The following is a 25789-nucleotide window of genomic DNA, read 5'->3' as shown; positions in this document are numbered from 1 at the left end:
CTAGATATCTGATTTATCATCATTTCACTAATTTAATGAGGAAAAAAACTTCCTTTTATTTTTCCTACTTGGATTATTCTCTACAACTCACTTGGCCGCCTCCAAATTTCTGCCTGATGGGCAGGGAGGGCAGGAGACTACTGAGAACAGAGGGAGAAGGCTGCTGAAATGAGGCCAACATCTCAAATGCAGGGACTTGTCTTCAACTGGCTTGCCAGTGGCTATCCGAGCCCAGTGGAAGGGCTAAATCTCATAAGATCTGTAGTGAATATCACAGTCAAAACTGTGCCCAATTTTCTATCGACCCTCAGTGCAAGACAAAGGTCATTTTCCTGATTTCCAGATAACATTCTCTCTAAATCCACTAAGTGCAAACTTCTTGACCCCATTGTCCAGGATGATATTAACAATAAAGGGCAGGGGTACTCAAAGCCACAGCACAAAGTGCATCTTCTTGGAGCATCACATTTACTTGAAAATATGGGGAATAACGTATTAAAACAACACACATGTATTATGGAGTAGAACGAAAAGTACTTTTTAAAAATAGAATTTTTTAAAAGAATGTTTATACTTGCAGTGGGTTGCTTTGTAATATGTTCATTCTCTGCTATTTAGGGTATCAGGGGGAAAAAGTTGCAGAAGAGGATCTGAGCTTTCCATTTTGGTTCCTGCTGTAGTAATTGAAGTGAGAGAGTTAATAAAAGATTACCTTCAAGTATCAGTACAACCAGAGTTATGCACAGGGCACGGAAGTGGAGACATGAGACGATTAAAGTGGCCTAGGGGATTAGGAGGGCATCTTGAGGAGGTGATATCAAGAAAACAGGGTGGAAGGGCATTCTCAGCAGAAGATACAATACATGCAAAGGCCCAAAGAGGGCCGGACATATTTGGGGAACTGCAAATACTTGAGCACTGAGGGAACAAAGCCCGTGAAACAAGATCATGGTCTTGCTGCCAGGACAAGGAGTATGGACTTTGTGCTGGAGGCAGTGGGGAATCATTTAAGGACTTTTATGCAGAGGAAATGAATGCACTAGCCCTGGGAGCAATGAGGAGCCCTGGCCTGAGAGGTGATAGAGGAAGGAGACTTGTAAGAGATTTAGGAAGCAAAATAATAGAAAGTGGAAGAAATGTAACCAGCCATTATTGAGCAATACCAGAGTTTTTGTTTTTATTTTACTTTTGTACACTTTTGTTAATCCTCAGACAATTTAGTATGATGGGTCTTATTATCCTCATTTTATGAACAAGAAAAAAAGACTCAGCTAATACGCAGCAGAAAGAATATTTGAACATAGAGCTTTCTTTTTTCAAAGTCCTTGGTTATTGGTTGTTTTTTGTTGATGGTTAATCAATAAGTCTTTATTTTTTAGAAGTTTTAGATTTATAGAAACACTGAGTAGATAGTATAGAGTTCCCATATACTCCTTGCCACTCCCCAGTCTCCCCATTATCAAAATTTTGCATTAGTGTGGTGCATTTGTGACAATTAATGAACCAATATTAATACATTATTGTAACTAAAGTTCATAGTTGACATTAAGATTCACTCTCTGTTTCACCTAAGTCCACATATACTTTTATAACAGCATGACTTTCAATAAAGGTTAATGAAAAAAAAAAGATTCCCTCTATGTGATCTACGTACTATGGGTTTTGATAAATGCGCAGTGCACCTCTTCATCCCTTTTCCCCTTCCTCCTTTCACCTGGCAACCACGGATTTCTTTACTGTCTCCATAGCTTTTCCTTTTCCAGAATGTCACATGCTTAAAAGCATATACTATGTAGCCTTTTCAGACTGGCGTCTTTCACTTAGCAATATATACTGAAGTTTCTTCCATGTCATTTCATGGCTTCACAGCTCATTTCTTTTTAACGCTAAATATTCTACTGTCTCGATGTATCACAGTTTGTTTATCCATTCATCTAATGGACATCTTGATTACTTTCAGTTGTTGGCAATTATGAATTTTTTAAAGGTAACTAAACAAGCCTGAGCAATGTGTAAATTTGTGCAATATTGCAATACTTGTGTGCAGTTTTTGTACAGACATAACTTTTCAACTCAATTGGGTAAATATCTAGAAGAACAGTGATTGCTAAATCATAGTTAGCTTTATAAGATGCTGCCAAACTGTCTTCCAATGTGGCTGAACCATTCTGCACTCCCATCAGCAATGAGTGAGAGCTCCTGTTGCTCCACATCCTCGTCAGCATTTGGTGCTGTTAGTGCTATGGATTTTAGCCATTAGAATAGGTGTGTGGTGGTGTTTCACATTTTGAATTTTCCTAATGACATATGATATGAACATGTTTTCACATGCTTATTTGCCATCTGTACACCTTCTTTGGTGAGGTGTCTGTTAAGGTCTTTAGCTCATTTTTAAATTGGGTTGACTGTTTTCTTATTGTTGAGTTTTAAGAGTTCTTTGTATACAAGTCCTTTATCAAACATGTGTTTTACAAGTATTTTTTCCCCAGTTTGTTTTTTCATTCTCTTAACAGAGTCTTTCACAGGACAAAGGTTGTAAATTTTAATAAAGTCAAAGCATTGATTTTTTTTCTTTCATGGATTGTACTTTTAGTTTTGTATCTAAAACTTCATTGCCAAAACCAACGTCACATAGATTTTGTCCTATGTTACCTTCTAAAATTTTATAGTTTTGTGTTTTATACTTAGGTCTATTTAGGTTCCATTTTGAGTTAATTTTTGTGAAAAGTACAAGGTGAATGATTAAATTTCTGCATATGGATGCCCAATTGTTGCAGCACCATTTGTTGACAAGACTATTCTTCTTTCCGTTGAATTGCCTTTGCTCTTTTATCAAAGATCAGTTGGCTACAGACAGTCCCTGACTTACGATGGTTTGACTTGGGACTTGTTGAGTTTACAATGGTGCAAAAACGATACACTTTCAGTAGAAACTGTACTTCAGATTTTGAATTTTGATCTTTCCCAGGCTAGCAATATGCCGTAAGATCCTCTTTCATGATGATGGGCAGAGGCAAAGAGCCACAGCTCCCAGTTAGCCCGGGGATCATGAGGGTAAACAATACAGTGTACTGTGTTGCCAGCATTTTTTGGATACTGTTTTCTGAGCACGTTTAAAGTAGGCTAGGTTAAGCTATGTTTGGTAGGTTAGGTGTATTAAATGCATTTCTGACTTACACAATATTTTCAACTTAACAATGGGTTTATAGAAACATAACTCCATCATAAGTCGAGGAGCGTCTGTATATTTGTGTTTATTTCTGTGCTCTCTATTCTGTTCCACTGGTCTGTTTGTCTATTCTTTTACCAATACTATGGTGTTCTGATTATTGTAGCACTATTGTAAGTCTGAAGTCATGTAGAGTCAGTCCTTCAACTTTGTTCCTCTTCACCAGTATTACGTAGGCTATTCTGGGTCTTTTGTCTTTCTGTATAAACTTTAAGTTTGTTGATATCCACAAAATAACATGCTGGGATTTTAATAGACATTATGTTGAATCTACAGATCAAAATTGGGAAGAACTGACATTTAAACAACATTGCATCTTCCAATCCATGAAAATGGAATTATCTCTATTTGTCTAGATTTCTTTCATAGTTTTATAGTTTTCCATATGTGTGTGTGTGTGTGTATGTGTGTGTGCATGTGTTTTATTAGATTTATACGTAAGTATTTATTTTTGTGTGTGTGCTAATGTAAATAACATTGTGTTTTTAACTTCAAATTCCAATTTTTCACTTGCTGGTATATAGGAAAGCAACTGACTTTTGTATAATAACCTTGTATCTTGCAACCTTGCTATAATTGCTAATTAGTTCCAGGAGTTTTTGCCAATTCTCTGGGATTTTCCACATAGACAATCATGTCATTTGTGAACAAAGACAGTTTTATTTCTTCCTTCCCAATCTCTATGCCTTTTCTTTTCTTTTTCTTATTGAATTGGTTAGAGCTTTCAGTATAATGTTGAATAGAAGTGGTAAAATGGGACATTCTTGTCTAGTTTCTCATCACTAAGCATGAGGTTAACTGTAGGTTTTTTTTGTAGGTGTTCTTAATCAAATTGAGGGAGTTTCTCCCTATTCCTAGTTTGCTGAGAGTTTTTCTAAAAATCATGATTGGTTGTGGACTGCATCAAATGCTTTTTCTGCAACTTACAGATATTATCATATGATTCTTCTTCTTTAGCCTGCTGATTTGATGTGATAGAATACAGCAGTTGATTCTCTAGTGTTGAACCAACCTTGAATACCTGGAATAAATCCCACTTGGTTGTGAGGTATGAATCTTTTTGTACGTTGTTGGATTTAATATGCTAATATTTTGTTGAGGATTTTTGCACTATGTATGTTCATAAGAGATACTGGTGTGTAGTTTTCCTTTCTTATAATGTCTTTATCTGGTTTTGGTTTTAAGGTAAATGCTGGCTTCACAGAACAAGTTAGGAAGTGTTCCTTCTGCTTCTATTTTCTGGAAGACACTGCAGAGAATTGGTATCACCTTTTCCTTAAATGTTTATTAGAATTCACCAGTGAAACCTTCTGAGTCTGATGCTTTCTGTTTTGGAAGGTTCTTAATTATTGATTCAATTTCTCTAGTAGATATAGGCCTATTCAGATTATCTATTTATTCTTGTGTGAGTTTTGGTAGTTTGTGTCTTCCAAGGAATTGTTTCATTGCATCTAAGTTATCAAATTTTAGGCATAAAGTTGTTCATAATATTCCTGTACTATCCTTTTAATATATCCATGGGATCCAGTAGTAATGATCCCACTTTCATTTCTGATATTAGTAATTTGTGTCTTCTCTCTTTTTTCTTGGTTAGCCTAGCTAGAAGTTTTCAATTTTATTAATATTTTCAAATAATCGCTTTTGCTTTTGTTGATCTTCTCTTCTGATTTCTGCTTTTTATTTTTATGATGGCTTCCTACGTACTATCTCCCTTTCCACTTATGCTCCTCTCCAATCTATCTACCTTCCCACAGCCAGTCACGTTCCTTGTCACCCATCTAAACTGATTGTTTTTCACCTACTTAAAACACTTCAATGGCATCTTCTGTCCCCAAGATGAAGCTCAAACTTCTTATGTATCTCTAAAACCCTGCTTAATTTGGTCTGCCCATTCCTCCAGACAGATTATGTTTCATCCTCAGAACCCTTGGAGCTTTGACAGCATAGAAAAGACATAATAAGTCTTTAGACAAAAATTTACTTCAATTGTAGATAAGGAAAGATATTGAAATAGGCCAATAGAATGTACAGGGAACTCTTCAATTGATTCAGATTTCAAAAGACCATGAAGAAAAAACTAGAGAAAGGGCTAGTAGCCAAAAATTAATATAAAATGGATTTTTAAAAATAGTGTTTAGAGACCTAGAGATAATAATGAGAGTTTGAAAAAAATTACAGGACAGTCACATCCAAATATATTTTTTCATTATAGAGGTATATAAGGACAATACAGAAAATGCAAACTCAAAAGGAAAAAAAAGTACCCATAATCCCACTATCCTAACATAACTAATGCTACATTCTGTAGTAGTTATTATGCAACGTTCAGTTATGATTATAGTGACAGGCTTGAAGGCTAGACCCCCCATGGTTCCCAACCCTGGCATGACAGAATTACGTGGGAGAACGTTTAAACATTAAGGTACCTGAGCCCTGACTCCTGATCAACTAAATCAGAATCTCTGGGTGGTGAGGTCCTGGGTTGAGAAATATAGACATACTCCTATGTATAGCTGGGGCCATACCTCAAGGTGAGTTTATTCTTGGCATCAATCATGTGGGAAAGTGGAGAGTTCCTCAAACAGGAAACAGACCATCTTTTAGAGCAGTTGTTCTCAACTTAGCTGCATATTAGACTTACCTGGGGAGCTTTAAAAGTCCCAGCGCCTGGTTACACCTCAAGCCAATAACTTCAGAATCTCTAGGGGGTGGATGCAAGCATCAGTACATTTTTAAGCTCCCTAGGTGATTCCAATGTGCAGTCAAGGTTAAGAACTACTTAAGAGAGCTGAGAGCTCCAGGTGTGGTACAAAGTGGGGATTTCGCTTTTTGGGTCTTGATCACATAGGTATCAAGATGCGAAGGAGGAAATCTTTAACAGTGGGCTGTGAAACAGGCTAGAAGTTATGAAGCAAAGAACCCAGTCAAATCCTACAATGCTGTGCTCTCCTGTTGTGAACTAAGTATGGTCCTGGCTTGAGCTACCTACAAAACAGACAGCACTCTATATTTTGCAAACCAGACTACTTCTTTGGTTTTCTTATACTCTCAGGGTTTATTTCTCTGTTGGTCTCTTTTAAAATCATTAGTGAAGTATTTTTAGCTTTGCTTAGAGGAACCAAGAGAAAAGGTGGGTTTTTGTTGTTGTTGTTTCTTGGTTTGGGTCTGTTGCTGTTGTTGTTTTCTCTCTCTTTGTTAAAGCATTTACGAGAACCTGTGCTCTCTGGAGTGAATGTGGTGATGGCAGCAGTTCTTGAAATGAGAGCTCCTCCAGGAGATGGTGAAAGGCAGGGGTCACTTGGCAGTACTCATTGCTGTACTTCCTACGCCCCCCAAATCTTCCAATATTGATTCTCAGGGGATCTGGGTTTTGTTGCTCAAGATGGAGCTGTTCTTTCTTTTATCCTCTTCTGCTGTCCTGGATTAGTTTAACAAGCACTTACTGAACATTCACTATGCACCACAGACACTGCACTAGGTACTGGGAACACATCTGTAAGCAGGACATCCATCGTTCCTGCCCTTACAAAGCCCACAATGTAGTTGTCCAAACTTAGGGTCAAAGTGACAGTGTGAATTTGGAAAAAACAGAAAACTATGTTGAATTGTGGGATGAGTAGAAAGTTTGGAGGCAGGCAGAGAGGATTCAGATGCTGGCTTGACCACATGTAGTTCTGTGAACACAGGCAAATTGCTTCCATGGTTACTTTCTCATTTGTTAAAATGCATTTAAATACATCTACTTCATAATGCACCTACTTTATGAAGTTTTCCATCAACTCATTCATTCATTCAACAAATCTTTATTGGCAATTACTAAGTCCCAGCCACTGTTTTAGATGCTAGGAAACAGTAGTGAATAAAACAGCCAACCCTCCTTGCTCTCCCTCTAGTGGGAGGAGACAATCAACAAGTAAGAAAACATGGATATCAGTGATAAACACCCTGGAGAAAAACAACACGAGTAGTAAGAAGAATAAGGAATGCCAGTGAGGGATGAGGTTATCATTTTAAATGGGATGGGAAGGGAAGACTTCACTAAGAAAGTGACATTTGAGCTATGATCTCAAAAGGTGAGATAGTGACACAAGCTCTGCAGGTATTTGGGGAAGAGCGTCCCAAACAAAGGAATGAGCAAACACCAAGAGTCTGAAGCAGGAACAGGCCTGGGGGATTTGAGGCACACAAGGAGCCCAGTATGGAATAAACAAGGAGAGTAGTAAGAAAACGGGTCTAGACCCTGTAGGGCCTTGGTTGGACATGGCAAAAAAAACCTGGCTCTTATTCTAAGAGAAATGGGGAGCGACTGGAGCGTTCTGATCCCAGGCGTGATCAGATCCATCTCGGGTTTTAACAGGATCACGTCAGCTTCAGTGTGGAAGGAGACCACAGGGAAGCCTGCACGATGGCAGGGCAAGCGGCTAGGAGGGCAGTAATGAGGTCGGAGATGACGGTCGTCCGGACAGAGTGACAGTGGTGGAGGCAGTGAGAAGTGGCTGGACCTGGAGATATCTAGCGTAAAGTCAGTATGGTTTGCTGAGGATTAGTTTGGAGTCAAAGACATGATACTAAGTTTTTGTTGTTGTTTGTTTGTTTGTTTTTTGATACTAAGATTTTTGACTCAAGCAATTGGAAGGATGAAGTTGCCATTTACTGAGATAAGGAAGATTCTGGGAGGCAGGGGATATGAATCAGGAGTTTGGTTGTAGAGAGGTTAAGTCTGAGATACCTAATACACATTCAACGAAAGGAGGCAACTGGATAAATGAGTCTAAAATGTGGGGAAAGAGAGCTGGGCTTAAATTTGGGTGTTATCAGCATATAGGTGGTATTTAAAGCCATGAGACTGGATGAGATAATTTAAGTAGTTGTTGTGTGGAATAGGTAGCAGAGACAGTACCTAGTATGGCATTAGGCATACAGTAGGTGCTCAATAAACATTTTTCCCTTGTAGCCATAGGGAACTTCTCAGGCAGTTCTAGAAACGGTAAACTATGCCTTAGGGTATATTTTAGACTGCCCCATGTACACAGGCCTTTCACAACTGGCTTGCTTTTCATAAACCTTTTGGGGTTAAAAGTTGTTGGTTTGGCTTTCATATCTTAGTATCTTCACACAGAATTCCTTATGAAATTAGAGCATGAAAGTCCCCAGGCTCTTGCCCACATGGCGACTATAAAACACCACATTGTGGCAGCAGACAGGAGCTTACCTGGAACACAGAGCCCCCAGCTGAAACAGATGAAACCACCATGGAGTTAAATCAGCTGCCAAAAGACTGACACTCAGGAAATACACCCCTGGACATCAGGGTCTGGCTCCTTCAAGGTTCCAGATGGCTCTTCTCTCCACTCCTGGCTCACGGCATCATATTCCTCCTCATAACTAAGACTGAGATTTCCTCAGGGTTCTGTCCAGAATGCTCTGCCTCCAGATAATGGCAGGGCTAACCCCTTCTCTTTGAGCCTTTGCTCAAATGTCACTTTCTCAAAGAGGCCTATCCTGAAGACCCCATTTCAACTTGCAATCCCTTCTTCGGCATTTACTTCCTTCCATAGAATTTATCACCTTCCCTTCCAAGATACTAAAAATAGTAGGTTGGTGCAAAAGTAATTGCATTTTTTGCAATTATTTTTAACCTTTTAAACTGCAATTACTTTTGTACCAACCTAATATTTCTTATTGACTACACTTTTTTGTTTATTGACCGTTTTGTTCACTGGCATATCCCAGAGCATGGAATACTGCCTCACACATAGTAGCTGCTCAAGAAATCTGTTGGATAAACAAGGAAGTGCTTATCTTAATGTTGGGGCAGCAGCCTGTAGCCCTGAGCCTTTCCCCAGGTCCTCAACTTTGAACAGCAGACTCCTTTCGGAGAACCCAGAGCCTCCCCAGGGACCAGACTGAACCTCCTGGAAGTATCATTCAATCAGGCTGGAGCTGAGTGCACTGAGCAGCCTGAGTGCCCACCCCCAGGGGGAACACAGGAATAATTCTTAAGCAACCTGTGGCCAGCAAGACCCAACTCACCAGCCTACATCCTGGTTATTCTCGCTGCTTAGAGAATAACCTGGTTAGTCCACTCCTTCAGTTATATCCTTGCCAGTTTCCTCATCCTCAAATCACTGCTCTCTGCTTCGTCTTGGCCCAGTCTCCCACTGCTTTCCCCCTGCATCATACTCTAACCGTCCACTGGGTTCTGGGAAGCCTTGTTCCTTTACATCCTGAGCTTCTTCAGTGAATGCTCCTTCTACCTTCTGCTTTCACAGAAACCTGGGTCTCGCTGAAAACACCATTTCCTCTACAGCCCTGTATCACGGCGGCTGCTCCGTCTTCTATATCGCATGCATCTGCGGAGCCCTCATATCCTCTTTGTACTCCATTTACGCTTCCCAGCCACCAGTATATCACACTGATTTAAAAACAAACAAACAAAAAACCTGTCCGTTGCTCATGCTATCCAGAAATACTACCTCCTATGCTCCTGTGCTCCTCGCATTTACTCCCTCCCCGTTCACTAAGACTGTAGCTCACAAGACAGCCTTTCCAATGAAGTTTAGAGGGCTGTTCATACGGCTTAGAATTTTTGCAGTTTTATCCCAATTACAAAGTACACAGTTGGTACTCAAGAAATATTTACTAATGAGGGAAGAAATGAAATCTGGGGCACGGAACAAGGGGCAAGCTGAGATTCAAGTCTCATTTTGGGGCTATATCCTTCCTAGTTTACCAGACTCTGATAAGGGGATGGGACAGGTTGAATCTCATCCTTGGGTGATAACTATCATTCCCACTATATAGTGGGAAACTGAGTCTTAGCAGTTAAATAACTCACTCAAGGTTATAGATAGTAAGATGTGGAACCAGGCTTTAAAAATTCATATCTGACTCCACAACCCATGTTTTTAACCGGCAAAAACCACTGCCCCCCTGAACAACAGCTTGCAGTCAAAAGGCAAGGTTTTGTACAGCTCACTGCATATAAGTAGTCTGAATAATTTCTATAATGCCGACAAGTTATTTTGTCATGTGTATATAAGCAGCAGGGAATTCAAAGGAAACAAAACTATTTATGCCACAAAGACATAATACAGGGAAGACAAAAAATTCAAAACAACTATTTCCAGATTTTTGGAGTATCACTGGAATATAATAGAGACATTTTAAGAGTTTTTCCATATAATAGGATCTCAAGAATAGAAAACACCTGAGGTGGAGAAACAATTCTTATGCAGCTATATCTGCGTTGCAGTCTCAGTTAAGGGTCAGCCAACTATGATTTGGGACCAAATCCAACTCTGTTTTTTTTCATATGGCCCTTGAGTTAAAAATACCTTTTACGTTTTTAATGGTTGGGAAAAAATCAGAAGAGTACTATTTCATGACATATAAAAATTATATGAAATTAAAATTTCAGTGTCCATAAATAAAGTTTTATTGGAATACAGCCATACTCATTTGTCTGTATGCTGTCTATGGCTGCTGTCATGTTATAGCAGCAGAGTTGAATAGTTGCGATTTAGACAATAAGTCCCCTCCAAAACATAAAATATTGACTATCTGGCTCTTTACAGAAAAAGTTGGCCAGCCCATGTTATGGATAATTTCTTCTGACTTATTTTTCAGTTCACTAACTCTGTCTTCAGTTGTACCTAATCTGCTTCTAAATTCTTCTATTGGTTTTTAAATTTTAGTCATTGCATTTTTTTAATTCTAAAAGTTGTTTTTCAAATCTAATATTTTACCTTTTATAGTTCCCTATTCCATATATTAGCTTAATCTTCTGTTTTATTTCCTTAACTATAGTGTGTATGATTGCTTTATAAACTGTGTCTGGTAATTCTGATTTCAGAAGTCTTTGTAAGTCCTGCTCTGTTGTCTGTTTTCTTTCATAGTTCTCACTAATGGAGCCTTGTTGCCTTAGTTTTTTGTTTGTTTACTGTGTGCTGCTCATTTCCTTGAAAAGTTATTTGTGAGGAATTCATATGTCTTTCTCCAGAAAGGGTTTGCATTTGCTTCTGCTAGGAGCTTGGAGGCACTGCCAGTCTGGAATAACTTAAACTGAGTTCGTGGATCACCTGAGTGATGAGAACTCTGGCTGTGAATAGCAAGTGTTTCTGTTTTATTAACTTATCACCTGGATGCACTCAGAGCTCTGGCAACCTTTCCTGCAGTCCTGGTTTGGGTGTGCAGGTTTAGTTCTAGTTTATCCTTATGTTGAGTCCTTTGGGGTTCCAGTCTAATGTGGAAAGGATCAAAGCCGGAAATGTAAAAGAGAGGTTAACAGACCTGGAGGCTAGCATGAGAAGGTCTAACATTTCATCAGAGTTTCAGAAGAGAAGTAGAGAGAGAGTGGAGCAGAGGCAATATTTAAAGAGCTAATGGTTGAAAAATTTCCAGAACATATGAATTCTTATATCTAAGAAGCTAAATGAATCCAATCAAAATAAAAAATTCTTACATTTGTATACTTATTCATATTTTATAGACCCTTTATTCTTCATAAAACTTAAAAAGTTGATATTATCTACATTTTTCATAAGGGAACTCTTGAATTCAGAGATCTAAAATGCATTATTTAAGGTCCTGTAGTTTGAAGCAGCAGGGGCAGAATTCAAATCCAGTTCTTCGGATCCAAGTTCAAGTCCTTTATACATATAGAACAGAAAACAACGCAGCAGAGAAAGACTTTGTAAGGGGAGATCTAAACATTACCAAGGAATTACCCCAAAAAACAGAATCTTTCACTTGGAAACGTCTCCCTGAAAGCATGTAAAAACCTCTCCCACATATCTGTGCTTTCTTCTGAAGACAGCATTGGATTGGAAAAACCTCTGCAGTAAGCAGCAGGAAAGTTCTATCTTGTACTTTAAATTGTGAATCAAATCAAATGAGGCCAAGCCAGATTTCTGGGCTAAAGACCAGGTTGACTCAGATGGTTCGTGGAACCAGCCTGGCACCCAAGAGAAAGCTACACAGCAGCCTACTGTGTGCCACCCAACTGTCAGGACAGCAAGGCAGGAGTGTCCTCCTAATTCTCCTTACACTCTTGAAGACAGTTTAAATACTGTAGTTAACATGTCCTATAGAACATGTCTTTTGTTCATCAAAGTGATTCAACTTGGTAATTACTATATGTCCCATTCTGGTGGCATTTCACTTGCTCTTAGCTTATACTTTTTTTTTTTTTTTGACCAGAGCACTAAATTAAGAATTTTCTAAAAGTGAACCCTGTGGCTTTCTCGCATAAACAATCTCCATTCTCCAAACATTAACATGTAGCTGACATCTCTCTACTAGCTTCGTATGAAAAGCAGACCATTTTCCCCTCATGGCTACTTCCATGATGTATACAAGCTGGGAGAATTACAACTCCTGAACTCACAATATGAGACACCAGAGCCAAGAAGCCAGATGCCAGGAAAAGGAGTTAGATGCCAGAAAATTCAGTGGGAAAGCCAAGGAGCAGCCCTGGTTTAATGTCTTATATGTAGGTACAGCCATCACCATCAGAAGCAGCTGTGGTCAAGACCTCATGCAAGAGAGGATAAAAGGAGACACAATTCTGATTTTTTATGTCTGTCTGGTACAAGACAGAGGAGATAGATATACAAAGATGACTAACAACAGAAAGAAGCCACAGGCAGTTTTGCAGCCATTTATTGCACATCAACCATGTGAGAGGCCTGTGTGGGGCATAAACGCACAGAGTGGATAGAGGCTGATCTCAAGGCATCCTGGTCTAGTCATCTACCTACCATCCAACCATCCTTGTAGCCATGTGCTCAGTGTTTACTGAGCACCAAACAAACATATGCCAGAACTGTCTAGGTGCTAAGGAGACCAAGAAGGTGAGAACAGGGATGGATTCTGGAAGAATTAGATACCATTTACTTGAAAGCCATTATGAATTAGTCATTTCAATTAAATCCTTACAATGACACTGTGAGGCAGATATACTGTTATCCTCATCTTATTGAAGAAACTGAGATTCAGAGTCATTAAGTAGCATGCCCCAAATCACAAGGAGAGTAAATGGCAATTTGGGATTTGAACCAAGTTTTGCCTGGCTCTGAGCCTACACTCTTAAATAAATAATTATTACACAGTTAATTACAGTATAATGAGATAACTGGTGACAGAGGTAGAAAATTCAGAGGAAGCGATAATTAATTTTGTGTAGGAAAGAGGTAGTCTTTGAGTTTTCCTAGTGGACAAGCAAGGAAAAGAAATTTAAGGCACAGGTAACAAACATATGCAAAGGTAGAGGGAAACGGTGGGTTTACCTGTAAAAGGACAGGAGAAAGAGGCCTGATTGCAGAAGGCTTTGCATGCCAGGCTGCAGAGCACTTTTGAGAGGCTATCACCTCCTGTGGCAACTCAACCATCCTCCACTCTGGAGCAGAAGCCTTTCCAGGGGCCTCCCTGTTCCTCACACTCCTTGCAGTGGTTCCTTCTGTAATAACCTGCCCATGCCAGCTAGCCAAATCTAACATTATGTACGTACCCGCAATCCCACCCTCTCCAGGCACCTGCAGAAGGTAACCTACTCTAGGATTCTGCTGACAGACTGAGGACAGAGGCCCCTGGGAAACCCACCGCCAACAACCACAGGGGTGATGAGAGCTGACCCTTTGAAGCTGGAGCCCAGATGTCATAGACACCCGCTACCATAGAACCAAGGCACTGTCTCATTCTACTCACAGTTTAGAGTCCAGCTTCAGGAGGAATCCTAACCGATCATACTCTGAAAAAGAAAAGAAAAGCAGAAAATGTCACTGAAGGCCAGCCACTGCTGACACTAGCAGATTGTATTCCCCAGACCTAGACCACGGGGGTACACAGCTGCTTCAAATAACAGACCCAAACACATAAGCCACCACCTAAGTCATCGAACTCTTGCTGAACACCTGTTTTGTGAAAGACCAAGTTCAAGCCAGGTACTTCCCACGCTGTCTAGGCCAAGCAGTCCTATGCTGGTTTGTAATTGCCTTCCTCTTTAAATGTGGTGCTTGAAACTGAAATTTAGTAAGCCACAAAACTGGCCCCGTGGAGAAGTAAGACGGTCAGAAGAAATCTCTGCTTCCTCTAAGCTTGAAGCACAATTTTTGCTCAGTCAGCCACGTTAACTATGGGGTAAAGATGTGGCAGCCAACGGGTCCTCTGATCCACGGCAATGACCCTTTTCATGACAATCACAAAGAACAGATAGATCTAATTACATAAGGAATAAGAAATTTAAAATAGAATCTAAAAATAAATTGATAAGATGTTTGCAACAAATGATAAATTGTAGTACTGTATTTAACACGTTGCGTACGGCGGGGTTTAAATCCCTCCTGAAGATTCTCGTGATCCGTACGCAACGTGTTAAGTTCTTTATATCTTGCCTCATTCTAAAATGAAGTTGAAGCAGTTTTTAAAAATTGTATGAAGTACAAGATTTTAAAAAGAAAAAATCTGGGGGCCAAAGGGGAAATAAGCATAGGAAAAATAAAATAAAATGTGGTCAGGATAAAAATACCCAGAGTGGATATCCTCAAGACCTCTGTGTTTGCTGGGGAATTACAGATCTCCCCCCAAGATTTCTCACAGTTAAAACTAAGTGCAAAGCACTGATATAAATGGTTGACAGTGTCCATAAAATAAACTAGGAGAGTCACAGCTATTCCTGATACTAAGACTTGAGGGACATTTCCTCTGTGACCCCAAAAATATTTGTAAAAAGAAATGATAGGAAGTGTCATAGGATTGCTTCTTATAGTGGTGTTCAATGATTGCACAGAGTGTGTGTGTCTGTAGAATGGTTTCAGTAAAATAAGGTGGTCTGTGAATGCAGTCCTCAGTTGGCCTGGCTTAATCTGAGGGTAAACAGAATACTAAGACCAAACAATTGGATGGAAAAGGCCAGGCAGCAGGGCTTTCGAGGAACTCAGTCTTCAGTAAGCAACGAATGGCCAAGAGAGGGAATTACACAGGCTGACAAGTACCTCACAGGAGTCATTCTGCAGGGCCAATTAAGGCGAGATTTGTGTGCTTTCATAAACCACTGAGCTGCGGTGAGACAATAATTCCTCTTCTTAAAACGGATGATACCAACTAGGACACATAACTCAACAGAAGGCTCGCTTCCCAAGAGAACACGCTTGGGCAAGTGAAAGCCTTTCCTCAAAATAATTCTGGTTTGGCTCTAACTCAGCTACATGGATGACAATTTGCTGAATATCAGGAACTTACAAAAACCAGTAAGAAAAACAAAAAATAAACTAAATTTCAATGTAAAAAATAAACTAAAAACGAAAATTATAAAAAGTTAGTTTCCAAGTTTCATAGTCTTTCAACAATCCTATTTATGGGTCCCTGAAAAAAGAAAATCCCATTAACTTGCTAAACACCTGTTGCTTTGTCCCCCAGGTGAGCATAACCTTGGGGCAACGATCCTGCTATTTATTGTTCCTCTGACCTGAGTAACGACCCCCTTGGATGTGGATGATCCCCACTTGGGCTGATGGCTTCCAGAGGCCAGAGAATGTTTATTCCCTGCTGTAGACTCAAACGTCAGGGGCAGAGCAAGAACATAACCCAAATGAGGGAAGTGGGAGAATAGGATACCTCTCACAGCAGCTCACACCACTTACTTTAGTGGCATTAAAACCAAATTCTGTTGAAATGTCTTTTTTTTTTAACCACATATTTTCTGTATAGGAACCATAATTATATCTGTGGTTTATTGTCCAATGGCATCTTAAGTTTTGTTTTACACACACACACACACACACAGACACACGCACACAGAGCATATGAAACATGTGAGAACACTGCATTTCTAAAATTATGTCCTTTCCTTGCCTCTCTTGGACTATCTGTTGTTTTCTCTCTTTGGTTAAGAGACGTGAAGACCAGAAATACGTCACTTTATTCTTTAAGGTAACTGTGTGGCTCAGTGATAATAAATGGCAGCAGACACTGGCTTTAGATCACAGAACCAGGAAGGAATGGAGTCCATCTGGAGACTGCATGCCCTGTCAAAGTGGGCAGCCTCCACCAGCTCCAGCACTCTGCCAGGCTGTGATGTGGGTCCAGCATCACCACATCTTCCGATGTTTTCAAAGCCAAGAATCTGGATCTTTTAAGGTAAAATTTCTCAATTTGTAAATATTGGCAATAGATGCAAGAAAAATTTAAAGCTCATGAGGCTCAAACAAAACGTGTCCATGGGCAGGTTTCAGCCATTTGTAAACTCTGCCCTAGGCTGGCAGCTCATCAGGGCTCGAAGCATTTCTCTTTTGTGCCTGCACACAGATGTTGAGTAAATGTTTGTTGACTGCTATTGTCAGGATTATCTGGTCACAAGGTTCATAAAACCAAATTAAATTAGCCTAACTGGATGCTAAAAGGAAAGTTCCAGCCAAGCCTCTAGCATGATAAATTTCAGGGACTAAAGTGAGGTGCAAATTTTCAAACACTTGTTACATAATTCCAAGGCCCTCCCTACATCAAATATAAAAGTAACTGGTTGTGAGAGGTTAAGAGAGAGAGAATTTGAAGAATTTCTTTGGAGACAGCAGTGCTATGAACTCCATCTCCCTTAAGGGGCAGAGTGGGTGGTACATACTTGTCTCTCACCCAAGCCTGGTGAGAGAAGCTTAACACCTGACCATTAAGGAATAGGGACACAATGGACTGCCAGGTGCCTGACTTTTACCTGACAAGTGTAAAGGACACAGAAGGGCTGGCTGCGAAGGAGTGAGTGTACTGCAACTGGCCTGCACTCCCAGAATTTTTGCAGAAAGGATGCATGAATGAGAGTGTGGGGTTGTTTTAGGTCTTTTGCAATAAAGACATGCCCAGCGGGTTGACAGGACTTCAGCAGATAACAGCAGGGGCAGACTTTGGGAGTCCTACGGGCTGCAGAAGGAGTGAGTGACAAGGTTTTGGCGAGTGCATTACCCACACCAGGGGAACTGCAAGGAGAGGTCCCCTGTTGGCGGGGATCTCCAAAGTGCCTAAGTGAGCACCCCACAAGAGTGCCAGTGGAGAGTACCAACACTATCTTGTCTTTTTTGCTCACATTCTCTCTCTCCCTTCCCCACCAATTCCAGGGAGGTCAGAAACAGCAAGCAGCAAGTAGGGGAGGAGAGGAAGGAGAGAGACAAGCAGGGCGCATCCCCTTCTGTGGGTCAGGCATCTGCTGGTACTAAGCCCTGATGCGGGAAATCACTGCAGCTTTGAATGAACTGAAAGCTATGACTAGTACATAAGGCTGGACACTACATTTCGAATTGGTGACTCAATGTGGCCACAGGGTTTTTATAACCTCAGCGGTATTAAAATTTTTCTAGACTTCCCACACTGAAAACATTCTAAGGGGACAGAGGGAGACAAAATGAAGGTGTCTGTCCTTATCTCCCAATGTTTCCTGCATGTTCAATCCACTGGTTGCACTAACTTAGGCAAATAGGACAATTTAATGGTTCACATAACCACAGTGTGAGAAAGGCCAGGGTGCAAAGGGCTTCAGGGATGACGGAAAGTGACTGGAAGGCCATCAGGTCTCCTTCCATTAGCTTTACTCACCCCTGCCTAGATTTCTTCCTAAGTGAGGAAACAGTTACCAGCCACTTTCAGGCCCACGTCTTTTGCTGTGCCCCTGGAATGGGAATGAGACTGATCTCTCTGCCCCTAATGGCGCAACTCCTGGGGAAAGGCTAGGAGTGGCCTAGCTTGCACCAACTGCTTACACCTGTCCATCACAGTGATCAAGGAGACTGGGGTTGTAAAAAGTTATGATTCCCATGTGACACACCTGGTTAGGAGCAGCATTTACCAGAAGGAATGTGCAGTCCTGAACAAATAAAGGCCTCTCAGGAACAAGAGGAAGTCTCTGGAAAACTCAAAGCTAGCTAAATCTCCCAGGTCTGATAGGGATAACCACTGTTAAATTGGGCCATGGACTTTTTTTTCTCTCGGCCTTATTCCACTATGGGTTTTTTCTGCCCTGACCCATGTCCTTTTTAAATCTTTCTCTTAGTGCCTTCTGGACTCTATTTTAACCAGCTGGCTTACCTCCCAGCAGACCTGGAGCCTGGCTCTGCCCTGCAAGACCTCCCTCTTCCTGCGGCTCGTAAGGGGAGACCGACTGCTTCTCTCAAATGCCAAGAACCTGTGGGTAGTGAGGAGGGCAGTGCTTATCATGTGTTGTGGTATAGTTTTCATCGTTTTTCTTGTGTTTGGGGTTCACTGAGCTTCTTGGATCTGTCGGTTTATAGTTTTAACCAAATTTGAAAAAATTTTGGCCATTATTTCTTCAAAAAATGTTCTGCCCTCCCCTCTTTGTGGGGGGGCTCCTATTATACGTGTATTAGGCTGTCTGAAGTCCCACCGCGTACTGATGCTTTGTTTGTTCCCCCCCCCCCCAGTAATTTCACTCTGTATTTAATTCTGAGTAGTTTTTAGTGATATACTGTCCAGTTCACTATTCTTCTTCTGCAGTGTCTAATTTTCTATTTATTCATTCAGTATATTTTTCATCTCCAGAATTCTTTTTTTTTTTTTTGTCCGACATCTTAGCGAGGCTGCCGTTGCCATCGCTGCTCTTCCAGCTTCACCATACCGCCCAAGGATGACGAGGAGAAAGATGCTGGAAAGATGGCCGAGAAAGACAAAGACCCAGTGAGCAAATCTGGAGACAAGGACAAAAAGAAGTGATCCAAAGGCAAAGTTTGGGACAAGCTCAATAACGTAGTCTTGTTTGACAAAGCAACATATGACAAACTCTGTAAGGAAGTTCCCAACTATAAGCTTATAACCCCAGCTGTTGTCTCTGAGAGACTGAAGATCATTCTTTGGCCAGGGCAGCCCTTCAGGAGCTCCTGAGAAAAGGACTTATTAAAGTCGTTTCAAAGCACAGAACTCAAGTCATTTACACCAGAAACACCAAGGGTGGGGCTGCCCCAGCTGCTGGTAGAATTCTTTTTTATATCTTACATGTCTTTCCTTAATACGCCCATGCTTTCTACTACCTTCTTCAAGATATAAGTTTTAATGTCTTTGCCTACTAATTCTATCATTTGTGTTATCTTTAGGTCTGTTTCTATTGATTGTTTTTTTCTCCTCATTATGGGTTGTATTTTTATACGTTTCTGAATTGCCCGGTCATTCTTGATTGGAGACCAGCCATGTGAATTTTACTTTCTTGTGTGCAGGATATTTGTGCTTTCCTTAAGTATGAGGTGCAATTAAATTACTTGGAAATAGTCTGATTCTTTCAAGGCTTGCTTTTAAGCTTTGTAAGGTTAGGATTAGAGGCAAAAGTGGACTTCAGGGCTAATTTTGCACTATTACGAATTTTGTCCACTACTAATGCAATACCTTTCTGAGTACACTATGTGATGCCTCATGTATCACGTATGACATTTTCCCACTATACCCAGCCCTGTGTGAGCTGTTGCAGGGACGGTTCTGCTGTTCCTTTCCAGTGGTTCTTTCCCTGGCTTCCAGTCATTTCCTCACAAACATGCACTAAACAGCTGAAGGGTCCACCGGGACCCTCAACAGATCTTTGGAGCTCTCTCTGTGTGCAGCTTTCCCTCTCTGGTACTCTGCCTGTGACTTCTGGCTGCCTTGGTCTCTTCATATTCTCAACTGTTTCCTTTTAGAAAGACTCTTGGATTCTGTCTGTGTTGTCCTTCCATGCGATGTGGTGTGGAAACACTGCCCAGTCCGTTAGTTTAGGGCTAACCTCGTTTGTTTCCCTTCTTTCCGAGATCAGTGTCCTGTACCACCTATTACTCAATGACTGAAAGAATTTTTTTCATATATTTTGTGTTTTTCAGTTGTTTTTCCTTCTTTCTTCACCTTTTTCCTTATCCATGCTAGACATCACCTTGCTCAACTACTTTTAGCCTGCCCAGTGATGTTTCAAGTCTCTCATTCCCGCCCAACCCTCTCTCCTGAGCACCAGACTTCTATATCCAGCGGTCTCTTGGACATGTCCATGTCCTACAGACGCCTAAAATTCAGGCTGCCCCACACACAGTTCATTTTTACCACCCTCACACACACAGCACCTGGTTCTCCTCCTGGACTCCCTACCTTATGAATGGTACCACTATTCACCCAGCTGCCAAAGCTTGAAACCTGAGAGAATTCCTTGATTCCTGCTTCTCTCTTATTTTATTTAATTACCATGTCCTTTTATTTTCATCTTCTCAATGGATCTCAAATCCACTTACTGTTCTCCATTTCTACTATCCTTGACTAAGAAGCCAGCTTCCCCCGTCACCTGGACGACTGTAACAGCCTCCCACCACGTCTCCCTGCCTCCTGTCTGTCCGTCTCTAACAGATTCTCCATGATATAACCAGAGCTAGCTTTCCACAGGCTAAAGATGCTTATGCCATAACTCTGCGTAAAGCCTTCTACTGTTTTAGAATGAATCCCCGTCTCTTGGTTTACAAGGTCCTTCATGGCGTGGCCTCCAGCGACCATTCCAAGTCTACTATTTGAGTCCCTGCATTGCTCCTCACCTTTCCTTCAAAGTATCTTTACTACCTTCATGCCTTTGTACATGCTTTTCCCTTCACTTAAAACATTGTTCCCAACCCCTTTTCACATTGGTTATTTCCTAGACATTGCTCCTAAATGACCCACAGCCACCTCACTCAAACTGAAAATCAGATTTCTTTCACCCTGTCCCCCACCTATTTTTGGTTTTGTTTTGCTTGGTAATAACATTCAGTTCTCCAAGAAAGAAAGTTTTTGGTGTACCATATCTCTCTCATGTCTAAGTACAGATCACCCTCCCTATACCATGGTCACTGCTTTTGCTGGAGTCTTCACTATTGCTCAGATAATGCAACAACCTGCTAACCTGTCTACCTGTCTTCCCAGCCTCCCCTCTGCCACTCCTCTAGGCAGCCTTTATGCCTCACAGCAACCGCCATCTTTAATGCCCTCACTCACCTTGCCAACTTGGAAAACACTTGCTCAGCCTTCAAGATACAGCTGTTACCAAGGCTAAATCTAATAGATATTTCTGTAGTGCCACAAGGACCTTCATGGTTTGGGCTCTGCCTACCCTTCCATCTCTATTTTGCACTATTTCCTCCCCTGTGCTCTCTGCTCGAGTCATTTGGCCTTCTTTCAGTTCCTTGAATAAGCTATGAGCTCTCTCAACAAGGACTTCTTCTTAGAAGCAGGTTGTTTTCTGCCTGAAATGTGTCCTCATCTCTTTAGTTGGTTAATTCTTTCTTATCCTACAGACCCTCGTTTAAACATACTCTTTTAGAAGAGGACTGTGCCCCCTCTTACACGTTCCTTTAACAGCATACTTGTCCTCATAGCCCTTAAATTTCAGTTTGGAATTACACCTTTATCAGGCTATTTGACTACTGTCTCTCCTCCACTGGACTAGAAGTTCTACTAAGGCATCATCACTAACACTGTGCTTGGCATGTTAAAAGAACGGTGAATGAACACCTTCTCTGACCTAAAGCATGTCTAAGTGTCCGCTTACATGTGCTCATCGCCAAACGTATGGAACTTAATACATTCCTGCCATGAGTTGCTCCTGGGTCTGTAGTGCACAGCTGCTGTTGTTGTCCTCTTCTACAAATAAGCCCCTTGAATTTCTTTCCAGAACTACTCTTCTCTCGTTGCTGGCAAGTGATGAGGCTGTCTATGGGCAATGCCTATCTAAAACGTAGGTTACTTGGCAAAAGCTAGGTTGGTCGGACTCCTTCTCTCTTAAGCTGAGTGACACCAGGGAGAAAAACAGTATGAGGAAGAGATGGACCATTTGTTGCATTCTAGATTCCTGGCACTGCCCTACATGTCCTTTCTGGGGACCAGCTGTTCGGCTTTTAATTTGATTCTGTGTGTACCCATATCCTTCTGGTAAATTCCATTTTCTTTTGAGTTAGCCAGGGTCAGTTTCTGTGTCTTACAATTAAACAATCCTAACTATACGTATCTGTATCTCTAGCACCTAATACAGGGTCTGCTACAGAGTTGGTGTCCTATAAATGTGCTGAATAGATGGAGTGACCAAATAACCAAGAGAGCCTAACAAGTAGCCCAAGTCCTGGATTCTTTGTTTTCCTCCATCCCTTGCTGCAGGGCAGCAGTGTTAGCGGTGGCAGCGATGGCAGCGGTAGTAGCTGCCTCTCTGAGTCACTGACCACCTCGCACACTAGTGCTTCCCTTGCTCTGGCCATTCATGGCTCCCGGCTTATACAGCTATTACCTCGCAGTCACCTGCCTATGGAGAGCCTGACCTGGCTCCCTCATTTCAGTTTCTGCTTTTTCTCTGGGGTTCCCTTTTGATGACTGCCAATTTGCCAAGGTGATCCCCTCCTGTCATTTATAAAAGCCTAAAATTTAACCTTCTCCCCAAAGACTTCCTGAGGCTCCTGAGTAACCAATGACTGTCCCATCTCCCATTGAGCTAGGGATCTCACCTGAGAAGCTCTCAACTCTCGTAGGTGTGAGCTGTTACTGAATACGCCACATAGTTATAAGCTGGTACTGATGGTCTAATCTGTGCACAGTTCCTCAGAGTCCCCAACTAGCGGGAAAGCTTAAACATAATCTTTAGGAAATGTAAACTAGGATAGAAAGAGATCAGGAAGACATGAGCGTAACACTTGTGAGGGCAGGAGCAGAGCTTCTTACTGTTGGGGTTGGGCAAGGCTGCAGACCCCACCGCATCTCACTGTATACAAATGTGTTCTTGAAGTTGCATGTGAATTCAGCCTATACAATGGAAATGTTATATTGAGTGTACCAACTCTTCGGGGATAATTCACCTCTGGGGAAACTAGTGGTCAATCCTGGTTCTCCCTGGCAGTCCACTGATGCCAAGTCTATTATAGGAAGAGAAAGACTCTGGGATTCCCAAGTCAGCACAATGTACGCTGATATACAGATACAGGTCTCCCAGCACCTGAGGGTACTCTCATCCCAGGCGTCCAAGCAGCAAGCCTGCAGCTGCGCAGTGAAGGAGAGATGTTTAGCCTGGTGGTGTAGGCTTGCTGCCAGGTTGGAAAGCCCAGCATTGCAAAACACCCCTGACTGAGGAGCACATGTGTGTCCTTTGCCTGGCTCCAGGGGGGAAGTGGCATGGGTGATGCAAATCTCTGCTCTTCTGCTTCCGCACCTGCACCAAGTCAGACCTATGAATGCACAGAGTGCTTTGACATATGCCGCAAGTCTTTGAAATTAACCATTATCTCTTCCATTGCCATTTCAAAGGGATAAGTTGGTATTCTAACTCATATAAACTCCTAGAAGGTTCAGAAACTGAACATAAACAAAAGGAGGGTGGGCACTAAAGTGTGTATGTACCTAATAATGAAACTTTTTTCTATATAAGTCAAAATTAACAGAATTACAAGGAAAAATATACAATGGTTTCCTATCATCATAATGAAAACACATACACCACTGAAAAATCAGGCTCACAAAATCAGGGAGAATTGAGAAGATTTGAACAGACCAATTAATAAATGTGAATTGCTATAGAGAGTACCTTACACCCAACAAGCAAAGAAATGCATATTCTTTTCAAGCATGTATAGAACATTTATGAAAACTGACCACCTGAGATGCACAACCCTGATATAAAAATTTCTCAACATTGAAACAAGCTCAATTTTTTATTCAACACGGAATATACTCCATACTACTTTGTATTTCATTTTGCTTATCATAATTCTATAATGTAAAGAAAATTATAAATGTTTTCACGATGCTCTACTTAGATGACCCTAAGTTCCCTCCCACTTCTCTTAGCATGGTGTACAAATGTTATCACTTTCTACCTACACCCTCATGTGTAAACAGCTGGAAGCACCACACTACAGTAAGACCCTACTCTAAGATGAGGGGAGACCTCCCTGAAAGTTCACCAAACCCAATGTCCTACTCTAGGCTCACCGTCAGGACACTGGGCCCCAAAATGGAATTTCAGGGAGTAAAGGTGCACCTCCTGAGCCAAGTGTGCTCCTGGTATTATTGGTTCCCCAGTGAGCCACAGCCACTTCCTTTTTTATTCTAAAGAACCACCACAAATTCCCATCAGCTGTCACTGTGCTTCGCGTAAAACTGATGCTTGTTAAATAAGTACTGCTGGTGACTACAATGAATATTTCCCAGGAAGACCAGTTTGAGGAACATTACTGGGATACATAAAGTTCAGGTTATGGAATAAAAATACGAACTTTATTCTATCAGAAAACTGCAGTGCTTTATATTAGAATGCATAAAAGCCGGAAAGGCAGGATAGGCTATTAGGAAAGAAAGTCCAACCACAGAAGAAACTCTGCAGCCAGATCTTCATGAAAGGGGTCTTTGGCTCCAATCTCCGAGCTATAATTAATTTCTAAGTGCAAAGGGCAGAAGGGTAAATGGAATGAGGACTTATCCTAACCAAAATTGGTCCCTCGTTTCTGAAGAAATGATATTGCACAGTCTCCAATAAAAGTCATGAGCTATATTAAACATAAGTAGTATATGCCATGATTTAGGCAGAGCACGAAGTTGGCAACAGTTCCGAATGGACTGTTAGACATGCCAGACAAAGGGAAAAACTGAGGGGAACTACTGTTTATTGAGCATCTACTGTATATTCATGCTGCTCTCAGTATTTTCACCTACACTCTCAATTTAATCCTTACAATGCTATTAAAAAATCTCCTTTTTATAGACGAGGAAACAGAAGCTAAGAGAGGGGAAATAACATGTTCAATATTCCCAACCAATAAGTGGACCACCTGGGACGTTGTTGCTCCAACCCAGGTCTGACTCTGAAACTTCTTTTCTTTCCTTTACTTTATGCTGCACTAATTCTCCGAGGAAAGAAAAAAGGAGACCTTCATATTAGGAGAGCGGCTGCCATGAGAGCAGTTATCTGCTATTAACTCCCATGGTGGTCTCAGAAGGCCCTAGCCATGCCCATCCGTGAATTGCAGGAGTCCACAGAGGCCCGAGGGGGGCTGGCCAAAGTGCAAACAGCTCCCACATCATCTCAAGCCAGGGAAATAAATCATAACATAGGATCAATTAATCAAAGACAAACTAAAATAGGAAAAGCAGTTTTATAAAATAAACACAGAAAAATTCACTGACCTAGACTAAATTAACTGACCCAGTAAAATAACTTAGAAGTTCACAAACTGAAATCCAGTCTCAAACGTGCATATTGGCATGGCGGGGGGAAAGACCTGGCCAGAAGCTCCTCATAAAACGGGGTCTCTTGTGACTATGAACCCTCCATCTCAGCACAGCGCAGCTCTTCTCCACTGTGACACTGCTGGGGACCAATGGAGAGTGGACCCTTCCGTGGGAGGTGGAAGCCCCATCCCAGCGAAGGCAAAGAGGTTATACACCCATATCTCTTCTGTCCTAGGAAAATAGCAGATGTCTAGATCTGGGCATGCAGTGAATTCAATTTGATTCATGACATCGAGTGTGTCCAGACCATGCCAGAGCATCCTGCAGGAGGATTATAAGGAACAGCATGTCAAAAGAGCAGCTGGAACATGAAATAGGAAAAAG

General features: G+C 41.3%; 1 protein-coding gene and 1 pseudogene across 7 annotated transcripts in view; one reads left to right on the top strand and one right to left on the bottom strand.

Annotated features, from left to right (window-relative positions):
* ST3GAL3 (ST3 beta-galactoside alpha-2,3-sialyltransferase 3) overlaps nucleotides 1-25789 on the bottom strand; it is a 177995-nt gene that overhangs the window by 79233 nt on the left and 72973 nt on the right. For all 7 annotated transcript variants that reach the window (XM_019751097.3, XM_019751096.3, XM_074334584.2 and 4 more), the window contains one exon: nucleotides 13937-13979. In XM_019751097.3, coding sequence (XP_019606656.1) covers nucleotides 13937-13979 — 43 coding nt within the window. The remainder of the gene's footprint in view (nucleotides 1-13936; nucleotides 13980-25789) is intronic.
* LOC109457850 (small ribosomal subunit protein eS25-like) lies at nucleotides 16250-23260 on the top strand (annotated as a pseudogene).

The sequence above is a fragment of the Rhinolophus sinicus genome, chromosome 14 (genome assembly GCF_057876585.1).
Source record: "Rhinolophus sinicus isolate RSI-liver-muscle chromosome 14, RSI-T2T, whole genome shotgun sequence".
NCBI lineage: Eukaryota > Metazoa > Chordata > Mammalia > Chiroptera > Rhinolophidae > Rhinolophus > Rhinolophus sinicus.
The sequence above is the reverse complement of the archived record's forward strand: the minus strand, read 5'-3'. Positions and strand labels throughout refer to the sequence as shown.